The sequence below is a fragment of the Physeter macrocephalus genome, chromosome 9 (genome assembly GCF_002837175.3).
Source record: "Physeter macrocephalus isolate SW-GA chromosome 9, ASM283717v5, whole genome shotgun sequence".
In the NCBI taxonomy this organism is placed as follows: domain Eukaryota; kingdom Metazoa; phylum Chordata; class Mammalia; order Artiodactyla; family Physeteridae; genus Physeter; species Physeter macrocephalus.
The window spans coordinates 81481531-81493907 of NC_041222.1; the positions used below are offsets into that span (position 1 = coordinate 81481531).

General features: G+C 38.6%; 1 protein-coding gene across 3 annotated transcripts in view; it reads right to left on the reverse strand.

Annotated features, from left to right (window-relative positions):
- Positions 1-12377, reverse strand: part of SLC35D2 (solute carrier family 35 member D2) — a 53769-nt gene that overhangs the window by 32031 nt on the left and 9361 nt on the right. For 2 of the 3 annotated variants that reach the window (XM_024132931.1, XM_024132930.2), the window contains exons 2-3: positions 5794-5827; positions 3321-3407 (exon numbers count right to left, since the gene is read on the reverse strand). In XM_024132931.1, the coding sequence (XP_023988699.1) occupies positions 3321-3407; positions 5794-5827 (121 nt within the window). Of the gene's footprint in view, positions 1-3320; positions 3408-4261; positions 4409-5793; positions 5828-12377 lie in introns of those variants that run through there. The other variant, XM_028494123.2, reaches the window with a different exon arrangement.

A 12377-nucleotide genomic window follows, 5' to 3' on the forward strand; every position in this document is an offset into this window, starting at 1 on the left:
AATAAAACATAACTCTCAACTTTTACATTGTGAATAATTTTTTAGTCGATATACTTCTAACTTTCCAAATAATCTGGGGTTATTTTGGCTGTGCCACGCAGCATGCGGGATCTTAGTTCCCTGACCAGGGATCAAACCTGTGCCCCCTGCAATGGAAGCGTGGAGTCCTAACCACTGGACAGCAAGGGAATTCCCCTGTTTTTAAAAGATACATGCAATAGCAAAAAAAAAAAAAAAAAAGATGTATCTCAGAATAAATCTAATAAAAACTGTTAGAACTCTATAGAGAAAATTATAAAACTTTACTGAGGGCAATTAAAGAAGGGGTATGTATACCATGTACATGGATTGAAATATTCAATACTTTAAAGATGTCAATTCATTCCAAACTGTTTTAGAGCTTCAATGCAATTCCAGTCAAAATCTCAAAAGGTTATTTTTCATGAAACTTGACAAACTGCTTCTAATATTCACATAAAAATGTGAAGAACCAAGAACTTAGGAGGAAAGACTTGCTCTACCAGATAGCAAGACTTTGCCTAAAGCAATAGTAATTACGACTGTGAGGTAATGGTGCAGAAACACAAATAGACAAATGAAAAAGCATGGAGAGCTTAGAAACATATGTGAACAATAGTACCATGATATAAGTGGCACAATATCAAGGATAAACTTTTCAGCTGAGTCTGTGACAAATGAAAAAATAAATGAAATTGCACCATTACCTCATACCATCCACAAAAATCAACTCCAAGCAGATTAAAAACCTAACTCTGAAAAACAATATATCTTTTATCTAGAAAAATATCTTCATAACCTCAGAGTAGGGAAGAATTTCCTAAATAAGAAAAATAGTGATTAATTATTAAGGAAAAGACTGATAAAATTTAACTATTTTAAAATTAAGATTCCTTTTCATGATATGGAATACATGATAAAGGAATACAAAATAAATACATAATAAAGAAAACAAAAAGATATGAAACAGAGCAGGGAAATATATTCATAATGCTGTATATAACTAACAAGAGGACTATCATTAATATATTTTTTAAAACTCCTACACAAATCAGTAAGAAAAAGACATCAACCCAACAGAAAAATGGGCAAAAGTCTTGAACAAGTATTTCACAAAAGAGGATATCCAAATGGGCACTAAAAAATGAAAAGGCACTCAACCTCATTAATAAACAAGGAAATGCAAATAAAAGCCAAGAAGATGTCATTATGCACCCACCAGATCAGCACAGTTTAAAATGACTGGCATACCAAGGACTGGCAAGAATGAGGAGCAATAGGGACCTTCATGCACTTTTGTCAGGAGTGGGAACTGGTACAACCACTTGGGGGAACAGTTTGCCATTATCTACTCAGGTTGACAATGTGCTCACCCTAGGAGTCAGCAGTTTCACTTCTTGATAAGCTTCCCAAAACTCACGCACATTTGCTGTTTTGGACTGAACTGTATCTGCTCAAAATTCACATTTTGAACCCCAGCCCCCAGGTGACTGCATGTGAAGATAGGGCCTTTAAGGAGGTAATTAAGGTTAAATGAGGTAGTAAATGTGGGGTCCTAATCCAATAGGACTTGTGTACTTATAAGAAGAGGAAGGGACACCTGGAGTGCATAGGCACAGAGTAAAGGCCACATGAGGTCACAGTGAGAAGGCAGCTGTCTATATGCCAAGGAGAGAACTCTCATCAGAAACCAACCCTGTTGGCACCTTGATCTTGGACTTCCAGCCTCCGAAAGTGTGAGAAAATAAATTTCTGTTAAGCCACCTAGTCTGTGGTATTTTGTTATGGGAGCCTTAGGTGACTAATACTTGTGCACCAAGATCCAACTATCAGTATGTTCAGAACAGTACTTTTTATTTTTCTAGGGCCCAAACTAGAAACAACCCCAATTACCATAAACAGTAAAACAGATAAATAAATTGTAATATATTTATACAATGAAAATAAAAGAATACAGCTACACACAACAATGTGGATGAATCTTACCAACATAATATTAAGTGAAAGAAGCAAGATACAAAAGAATATATAGGGTTTAATTCCCTTTATATAACATCCAAAAATAGGCAAACCTAAACTACATAATTCAAGGATACATACAAATTTAGAAAAATTACAAAGAAAGCAAGAAAATTATTACTACAAAAGTCAGAATAGTGGGTAAAGAAGGATTTTGTGATCCCATCTCATGACCTAGGTATTGATTACAAGGGTAATTATTCATTCAACTACACAGTCATGTATGATGCCTTCTTTCCTATGTCTAGATCATATTTCACAATTGTTCAAAGTATTTAAAAATTATATCATAAGCTAAGTGTAAGCAAGCCCAACAATATTCTGATTTTTCTTTTGATGATTGGGTTAATATCTTTCCTATACTTCAATATTTTGTTTTTCTCTTTCTGTGGATGTCCCTGATTATTGATGCAGTAAGCATGTGCTTAGTCGACCTGATGAATAATCCAGAGCTAGATGCCAGTGTTTTTCCAGGCCTGAGAGACATGGCAGTGAACAAACCATGTGAGGTCCTCACTCTCAAGGAACTGCAGTCTGATTTAACCTCTCTAAATCCAAAAATGTCACCATGATTGATTTTATACCACCTGTCGTATGGGATTGCTCTAGGAATTAAATGTCTGGCCTCATGCATGTCACCCAGCAACTGTACAATAAAAGTTAGTTCCATTCCACATTCCCAGGAAGGAATGGCAGGTCTCATGTTTCTAGTTCCACCATGGAAAAAAAACTATGTATATCAAAATGTGTTTATTCATCGTTCTACTCACAACTGTTATCAATCCAAGCTAAAAATGAAAATTTAAAACAGGGATCAACAAATAGGGAGGGCCCAAGAGATAAATCTAACCCATCTTTTATTTATGCAAATAAAGTTTTATTAGAACACAACTACACCGATTCATTTATATACGTATCATCTACAGCTGCTTTCATGGTACAGCGCTGAATAGCTGCAGCAGAGATGGTCTGGCCCACAAAGCCTAATTATTTGCTATCTGGTCATTTACCAGATAAGCTTGCCAATTCCTGTTAGAAAGCTTTGCCATTTCAGAAGACACATAGTATTTATTTAATATCCATTGCTAAGCACATACTTTTACCATTATTATGTTACATTAGTGGACCACTGAATGATATGAAATCTTTATTAAGAAGTTTCTACCCATTGCCAGCAGGAAGCACAGTGTGTATAGAAACAGAACTGTACTCTAAGATCAGTTTGTAATTCTATAGCATTTCTACATCTTCCATCATAGCTATATGTACTTTCCATCACATACCTTAATAGGAATTTTCTTGTCAAAATCAGGGAAGTGAATTACTTTATTTAGCTTGGATACATATAGTATCATCATGGTAACTGCCATCTAAAGAAAAGGGAAGAGAAAAACTTCAGCAAAATATCTGGAAAGACTATTTGAGGTACAAACACATCATCAAAAGAAAAGAGATTCACCAAAAATATATACATATCTGAAAAGTCCATTTTCTAGGTTGCAAAAAAAATTATTATTCCTTGAAACATTAAAATTATTTTTCTTGCTACCATATAGATTGCACCAGAACTATAAGCAAAAAGTATAACATCAAATATAACGTATATACGATATCTCAAGGGGCTCAAGGAATGACAACAGTGGGAAAAAGGAACGGTGTCCCCAAAACTGACCAGAGTGACCACAGTCGGTGAGGCTGCTTGTTGATCCTGGACCATCCTTCCTATGTACTGAGCATATGGTCACCTTACCCCAGAAAGTAAGTGTGGGGATGAAAGGAAGGGGGAAGGGAGGCAAACTCCATACATAAATGTATTTTGTAAAGTATAATATTTCTATAACACAAAAGTCAAATTAAGAGGAAAACAAACTTTAAAAGGGATTTATTTTTCTCTCCAATTTAGCCAGTGTTGCAAAAACATCTCATTCAAATGCTATTAATCTGGATTACACCAGGTATATCAGAAATACTCCAGATTATTATTATAAAATAAAAAGTTTTAATATCACCTTTCTACAGAAATTTTAGAACTTACTTTTCTCCACATTAGGATGCAAAAATTTAAGGTCTCCTTCAAAATGATTATCATCCTAAACCTTGAGCCTGAGTGTACAAACTTAATACTTATAATAGATTTATATAATTCAAGCCCACCCTGAATTATAATTGTAGTTTGTATACATGACTTACTTTATAATTCTTACAGAAATATACCAACACTTACTTAAAATATTCTGCAATTCAGGGCTTCCCTGGTGGCGCAGTGGTTGCGCGTCCGCCTGCCGATGCAGGGGAACCGGGTTCGCGCCCCGGTCTGGGAGGATCCCACGTGCCGCGGAGCGGCTGGGCCCGCGAGCCATGGCCAATGAGCCTGCGCGTCCGGAGCCTGTGCTCCGCAACGGGAGAGGCCGCAGCAGAGGGAGGCCCGCATACCACAAAAAAAAAAAAAAAAAAAAAAAAAAAAAAAAAATATTCTGCAATTCAGAGTTTTAAAATTTGGTCTGCTGACTTCTTCCCCCACAAATTGCAAATCATAAACGTTTTTACCTTAATTGAGTACAATCCAGTGAATTTATTTGCCTTGGGCATTACAAAGGGCACATTACCACATATTATTGATCTTGTAAAGTACTTTTTAACATATTTTCACATTGAACCATAAAGATATAAATTTTTTGACCCTAAGGAAAGATATTGTTTCCTCATGATTTATTTCTCCCTAAAATGATGTGCAAAGAGTACCTTATTAGCAAAACATTTAACTAGAATAATGTTTAATCATCTAAATTCCAGATTCACAATTTAAAATTTAGTTAACAGATACAATTTTTATAATTTTAAGTTTTTCTCCTTATAAACTAAAGGAAAACGAAAACAAAAAAACTTTGGTGCCTGTTACCACGTTCCTACTAGAAATCATCAGCATATGACCAAAAAAGTAAAAAAGCCACAAATTAATATTAATGGAAAATTTCAGAAACAGCCAAATGGGGTAAGTTTGAAAGTTTATCCAAGTTTATCCTTACACTTGAGAACAAACATCACAAACTTCAGGAAGGAAACTGCAAACATGTTTTGTTTGGCCTGTAGAGAGTTTTATGAAAATATGAATCTGTTGCCACCATTTACAAATTAGGGGGTTTGATGTAAAAATTAGATTTCCCTGGGCTTCCCTGGTGGCGCAGTGGTTGAGAATCTGCCTGCCGATGCAGGGGACATGGGTTCGTGCCCCGGTCCGGGAAGATCCCACATGCCACGGAGCGGCTGGGCCCGTGAGCCATGGCCGCTGAGCCTGCGCTTCCGGAGCCTGTGCTCTGCAGTGGGAGAGGCCACAACAGTGAGAGGCCCGCGTACCACAAAAAAAAAAAAAAAAAAAAAATTAGATTTCCCTGATCCCTAGTGGGCCTCACCTCATCTCCCTAACCCTTTTCTTCTCAGGCACAGTGGCTTAAACTGTGCACACTCATCTGTTACCCAGCAGACCTTGGAGGCTTTCAGTCTGCTGCCCCCTTGCTTTAGAGTAATTAAATTCTATTAAGGAAGTTAAAATTAGTTGTTTTTTCCTACAAATACAACTGTTCCTAAATTGTAAAATGAAATAAGATGTGTGTCAATACTTCATGTTGTTTCACCAAAAGTACCATGGTCCTCTGCCAGCTGAACAAATTCGTAAACCACAGTCTTAAACAAAAGCACTTAAAATTTTATCAAGTGTACTGACAACTAATTAAGAGGGTAATTTTTTTTTTCACTTACCTGTCCAATTCCAAGAACAATTGGTGATGGGAACCTACAAAGAATATAGAATAACAAATAATATTAGCAACTGATAAAAAAAATTGAAGACAACACATAATGATAGGAGTTATTAAAAAGTCTTAGACTTTTTTTTCAGTCTTAGTGAAATTGTCAAATTTGTTCACTTTTCATTTGTTCACTTCTTTTCCATTTTTTAAACTGATCATTGCTAAACTTGGCAAACTTCTATTGCCCCTTGAGGCAGACTGTCATATTAACAAACAACACAATTGTATATGTAGAAAGCTAAAGTAATCTGGGGATAAATTACTAGAAATAATAAATAACTTTAGCAAGGTTACTGGATACAAGATGAACACATGAAAAAAATCATTTCTATGTCTATATATCATAAAGACACAAAGAACATAAAATTTTAATGGTATTCATTTACAATAGCACCCAAAAAACATCAAATAACACTAACTGGGTATTTTATGGTAATAAGGAATTATTTTTACTTTTTTAGGCATGAAATAATATTGGGGTGGTAGTTTTTTTTTTTAAACAAAAATGTCCCTCTTATCTTTCAGAAATTCATATTGAAATGCATATGACAATACATTTTTAATTTGCTTCAAAATAATCTTGGGGGAGAGGTTGGGATTGAGAGGAGGAGTGATATAAATTTAACAAGGTTGTCGAAACTGGATGATGGCTACATGGAGATTCATTATACGGTTTTCCTTTTTTCAAAATAATATACCCAGGTGCAAATCTAATAAAAGATTTCCAAGAAATACCTCTACATAGAAAACTATAAATCAATATTTAAAAACTTAAAGAAGCCCTAAATAAATTTCATGGATTAGAATCAATATTGCAGTGAACCATTATCCACAAACTGACCTATAAAATAAAATCTCTCTGTAAAAACACAAGCAGGTATTTTGTGGAAACTGACAAACTGATCCTAAGACTGAATGCAAAGGCAAAAAGCAAACATGATCCAAGATAACCCTGAAGAAAAACAAAGTTGGAATGACTCTACTGGATGCAAGGATTTGGCTTTTTTTTTTTTTTTTTTGGCTGCACCACACTGCATGCAGGAATCCTAGTTTCCCAACCAGGGACTGAACCTGTGCCCCGCAGTGGAAGCACAGAGCCCTAACCACTGGACCACCAGGGAAGTCCCCAGGATTCATTTTAAAGTTACAATAAATGAGAGAATGCGGTATTTGCACAATGATAGCCTAACAGGACAAAGCAAGAGAACACAGATGGGGACAGATACATACCTTTATGGAAACCTGATTCATGACAAAGATGACCATGCAAGCAGTAGGGAAAAGATGGTCTTTTAACAAATGGCCCTAGGTAACTGGAATCAGAATCTTAACCCCTACCTCATACCATACTTAACAAGGCAGCACATCACTTCACCGGAGTCACTCATTTTCCAGCCCTTCACTGGCTCCCAGTCATTCTCTCAGTCCACTAAAAAAGGGGGAATATCACCTAAAAAACCACCAACACCACCAAAACCAACAACACCTCAGCCCTCAATCTGTATGTCAAAGGGAAACATACCTATTTCAGATAGGGTAAGAAAAGAATAAAGAACCAACCTACCTTATCAGAGAAAACCGAATGACTGTCTGGACAGCACCACTGTGAGAATAAAATGAACTCTAATGGATGCCAGATGTGCCACCCAGACACCCTCTTCTGGACTGAAGCACTCATTCCGCAGTTGCTCAAGAGCAACCTCAGCTGAAGAAAGCTGCCTTGCCAATAGCACCCCTACTCCCTGAGAGCAGCCTGTGTGTCTATGCAGGGGTATAAAAGCCAGGGGCTTTCACCCCAATTCAAGACAACTCTGTAGAGCCCTTCCAGCTCCAGAGAGCCTGGGATCAGGCTTTGTTGTGATAAAGCACAGGCCAGCTTCTCCCTCTACCTAATCCTGCTTCCCTCACTCCCCAACAGGAGTGGGTCCCAAGAGCTCTGCCCAGTATACTTCCCTTGTATCTGAGAGTCTCCTTGACCAGGAATACAACCTGCAACATGAAGCAAAATAATAAAACCACAACATAAACAAACAACAAAACAACAACAACAAAAGGCTTACAGAAGGAAGACAAAGAGATCAGCCTAGAAGAGAATATAACACAGGGAGAGAAGGCACACTTTATAATTGATTCCAGCTACGGAACACCTTAATAAGAAGATATCAGTAAAACAAGAGCTCAAAATTGAGATAACAAAGCAATCAAGTGAGATGAAAAGGGAACCTACAGATCTAAGGAAAGCAACTGAGGATCAAAACAACATAACTGGGGTAGGACCTTCAATATGGCGGACGAATAAGATGTAGAGATCACCTTCCTCCCCACAAATACATCAAAAATACATCTACATGTGGAACAACTCCTACAGAACACCTACTGAACACTGGCAGAAGACCTCAGACTTCCCAAAAGGCAAGAAAATCCCCACGCACCTGGGTAGGGCAGAAGAAAAAAGAAAAAACAGAGACAAAGGAATAGGGATGGGACCTGCACCTCTGGGAGGGAGCTGTGAAGGAGGAAAAGTTTCCACATACTAGGAAGGCCCTTCACTGATGGGGACGGGGGTGGGCGGGGGGGAAGCTTTGCAGACATGGAGGAGAGCACAGCAACAGGGATGCAGAGGGCAAAGCACAGAGATTCCTGCCCAGAGGATCACTGCCAACCAGCACTCACCAGCCTGAGAGGCTTGTCTGCTCACCCACCGGGGTGGGGGCTGGGGGCTGAGGCTTGGGATTTGGAGGTCAGACCCAAGGGAGAGGACTGGGGTTGGCTGCGTGAACAAAACCTGAAGGGGGCTAGTGCACCACAGGTAGTCAGGAGGGAGTCCGGGAAAAAGTCTAGACTTGCCTAAGAGGCAAGAGACCATTGTTTCGGGGTACAGGAGGAGAGGGGATTCCTTCCCTGTATGCCCACAGAGGGCAGAGCACCACCTAAACAAGATCCAGAGAAAGGCGCAAGCCACAGCTATCAGTGTGGACACCTGGGATGGGCATGAAACGCTAATGCTGCTACTGCGGCCACCAAGAAGCCTGTGTGCAAGCACAGGTCACTATCCACACCTCGCCTCCTGGGAGCCTGTGCAGCCCGCCACTGCCAGAGTGGTTACAATGTCACTCTGTTAAAACGTCACGCTGTTACAATGTCAAGCTGGCCTCTGCCCCGCTGAAGGCTCACCCCACATTCCGTACCCCTCCCTCCCCGCAACCTGAGTGAGCCAGAGGCCCTTAATCAGCCGCTCCTTTAAAACCTTCCTGTCTGAGGGAAGAACAGACGCCCTCAGATGACCTATATGCAGAGGCGGGGCCAAATCCAAAGCTGAACCCCAAGAGCTGAGCGAACAAAGAAGAGAAAGGGAAATCTCTCCCAGCAGCCTCAGGAGCAGCAGATTAAATCTCCATAATCAACATGATGTGCCCTGCATCTCTGGAATACCTGAACAGACAATGAATCATCCCAAAATTGAGGTGTGGGACTTTAGGAGCAACTGTAGACTTGGGGTTTGCTGTATGTGGATGAATAGTTTCTGATTTTTATGATTATCTTAATTTAGTTTTTAGCGCTTGTTATAATTGGTGGATTTGTTTATTGGTTTTGTTGCTCTCTTTCTTATTTTATTACCTTCTTAATTTTAATAATTTTTTATTTTAATAACTTTATTAATTTTATTTATTTTTTTCTTGCTTGCTTGCTTTTTTTTTCTCCCTTTTCTTCTGAGCCATGTGGCTGACACTTGGTACTCCAGCCAGGTTTCAGGACTGAGCCTCTGAGGTGGGAGAGCCAAGTTCAGGACATTGACCCACCAGACAGCTCCTGACCCCACATAATATCAATGTGCAAGAGCTCTCCCAGAGATCTCCATCTCAACGCAAAGACCCAGTTCCACGCAAAGACCCAGTTCCCCTCAATGACTAGCAAGCTCCAGTGCTGGACACCCCATACCAAACAACTAGCAAGACATGAACACAACCCCACCCATTAGCAGAGAGGCGGCCTAAAATCATACTAAGTTCACAGATACCCCAAAACACACCACCGGATGTGGTCCTGCCCAACAGAAAGACAAGATCCAGCCTCATCGACCAGAACACAGGCACCAGTCCCCTCCACCAGGAAGCCTCAACAAGCCACTGAACCAACCTTACCCACTGGGGGCAGGCACCAAAAACTACAGTAACTACGAAACTGCAGCCTGCAAAAAGGAGACGCCAAATGCAGGAAGTTAAGCAAAATGAGAAGACAGAGAAATACACAGCAGATGAAAGACCGAAGTAAAAATCCACCAGACCAAACAAATGAAGAGGAAATAGGCAGTGTACCTGAAAAAGAATTCAGAGTAATGATAGTAAATATGATCCAAAATCTTGGAAATAGAACGGAGAATATACAAGAAATGTTTAACAAGGACCTAGAAGAAGTAAACAGCAAACAAACAATCATTAACAACACAATAAATGAAATTTTAAATACTCTAAAGGGAATCAATAGCAGAATAAGTGAGGCAGAAGAATGGATAAGTGACCTGAAAGATAAACAGTGGAAATAACTACCACAGAGCAGAATAAAGAAAAAAGAATGAAAAGAATTGAAGACAGTGTCAGAGACCTCAGGGACAAAATTAAACGCACCAACATGCAAATTATAGGGGTCCCAGAAGAAGAAGAGAAAAAGAAAGGAACTGAGAAAATATTTTGAAGAGATTATAGTTGAAAACTTCCCTAATATGGGAAAGGAAAGAGTCAATCAAATCCAGGAAGTGCAGAGAGTCCCATACAGGATAAATCCAAGGAGAAACATGCCAAGACACATATTAATCAAACTATCAAAAATTAAATACAAAGAAAAATATTAAAAGCAGCAAGGGAAAAGCAACAAATAACATAAAAGGGAATCCCCAGAAGGTTAACAGCTGATCTTTCAGCAGAAACTCTGCAAGCCAGAAGGCAATGGCAGGACATATTTAAATGATGAAAGGGAAAAACCAACAACCAAGATTACTCTACCCAGCAAGGATCTCATTCAGATTAAATGGAGAAATTAAAACCTTTACAGACAAGCAAAAGCTAAGAGAATTCATCACCACCAAACCAGCGTTACAACAAATGCTAAAGGAACTTCTCTAGGCAGGAAACACAAGAGAAGGAAAAGACCTACAAAAACAAAACCCAAAACAATTAAGAAAATGGTAATAGGAATATATATACTGATAATTACCTTAAATGTAAATGGATTAAATGCTCCCACCAAAAGACATAGACCAGCTGAATGGATACAAAAACAAGAGCCGTATATATGCTGTCTACAAAAGACCCACTTCAGACCTAGGGACACATACAGACTGAAAGTGAGGGGATAGAGAAAGATATTCCATGCTAAAGGAAATCAAAAGAAAGCTGGAGAAGAAATTCTCACATCACACAAAATAGACTTTAAAATAAAGACTGTTACAAGACACAATGAAGGACACTACGTAATGATCAAGGGATCAATCCAAGACAAGAAATAACAATTGTAAATATTTATGCACCCAATATAGGAGCACCTCAATACATAAGCCAAATGCTCACAGCCATAAAAGGGGAAATCAACAGTAACACAATCATAGTAGAGGACTTTAACACCCCACTTTCACCAACGGACAGATCATCCAAAATGAAAATAAAAACGGAAACACAAGCTTTAAATGACACATTAGACCAGATGGACTTAATTGATATTTATAGGACATTCCATCCAAAAACAACAGAATACACTTTCTTCTCAAGAGCAGGAACATTCACCAGGATAGATCATATCTTGGCTCACAAATCAAGCCTTAGTAAATTTAGGAAATCCTATCAAGTATCTTTTCCGACCACAACGCTGTGAGGCTACATATCAATTACGGGAAAACATCTGTAAAATATACAAACACATGGAGGCTAACAATACACTACTAAATAACTAGGAAATCACTGAAGAAATCAAAGAGGAAATCAAAAAATACCTACAAACAAGTGACAATGAAAACACGGTGACACAAAACCTATGGGATGCTGCAAAAGCAGTTCTAAGAGGGGAGTTTATAGCAATACAATCCTACCTCAAGAGACAAGAAACATCTCAAATAAACAACTTAATCTTACACCTAAAGCAATGAGAAAAAGAAGAACAAAAAAACGCCAAAGTTAGCAAAAGGAAAGAAAACGTAAAGATCAGATCAGAAATGAATGAAAAAGAAATGAAGGAAACGATAGCAAAGATCAATAAAACTACAAGGTGGTTCTTCGAGAAGATAAAGAAAATTGATAAACCATTAACAGACCAATCACAAGCACGGAAATTGAAACTGTGATTTAAAATCTTCCAACAAACAAAAGCCCAGGATCAGATGGCTTCACAGGCAAATTCTATCAAACATTTAGAGAAGAGCTAACACCTATCCTTCTCAAACTCTTTCAAAATATAGCAGAGGGAGGAACATTCCCAAACTCATCCTACAAGTCCACCATCACCCTGATACCAAAACCAGACAAAGATGTCACAAAGAAAGGAAAC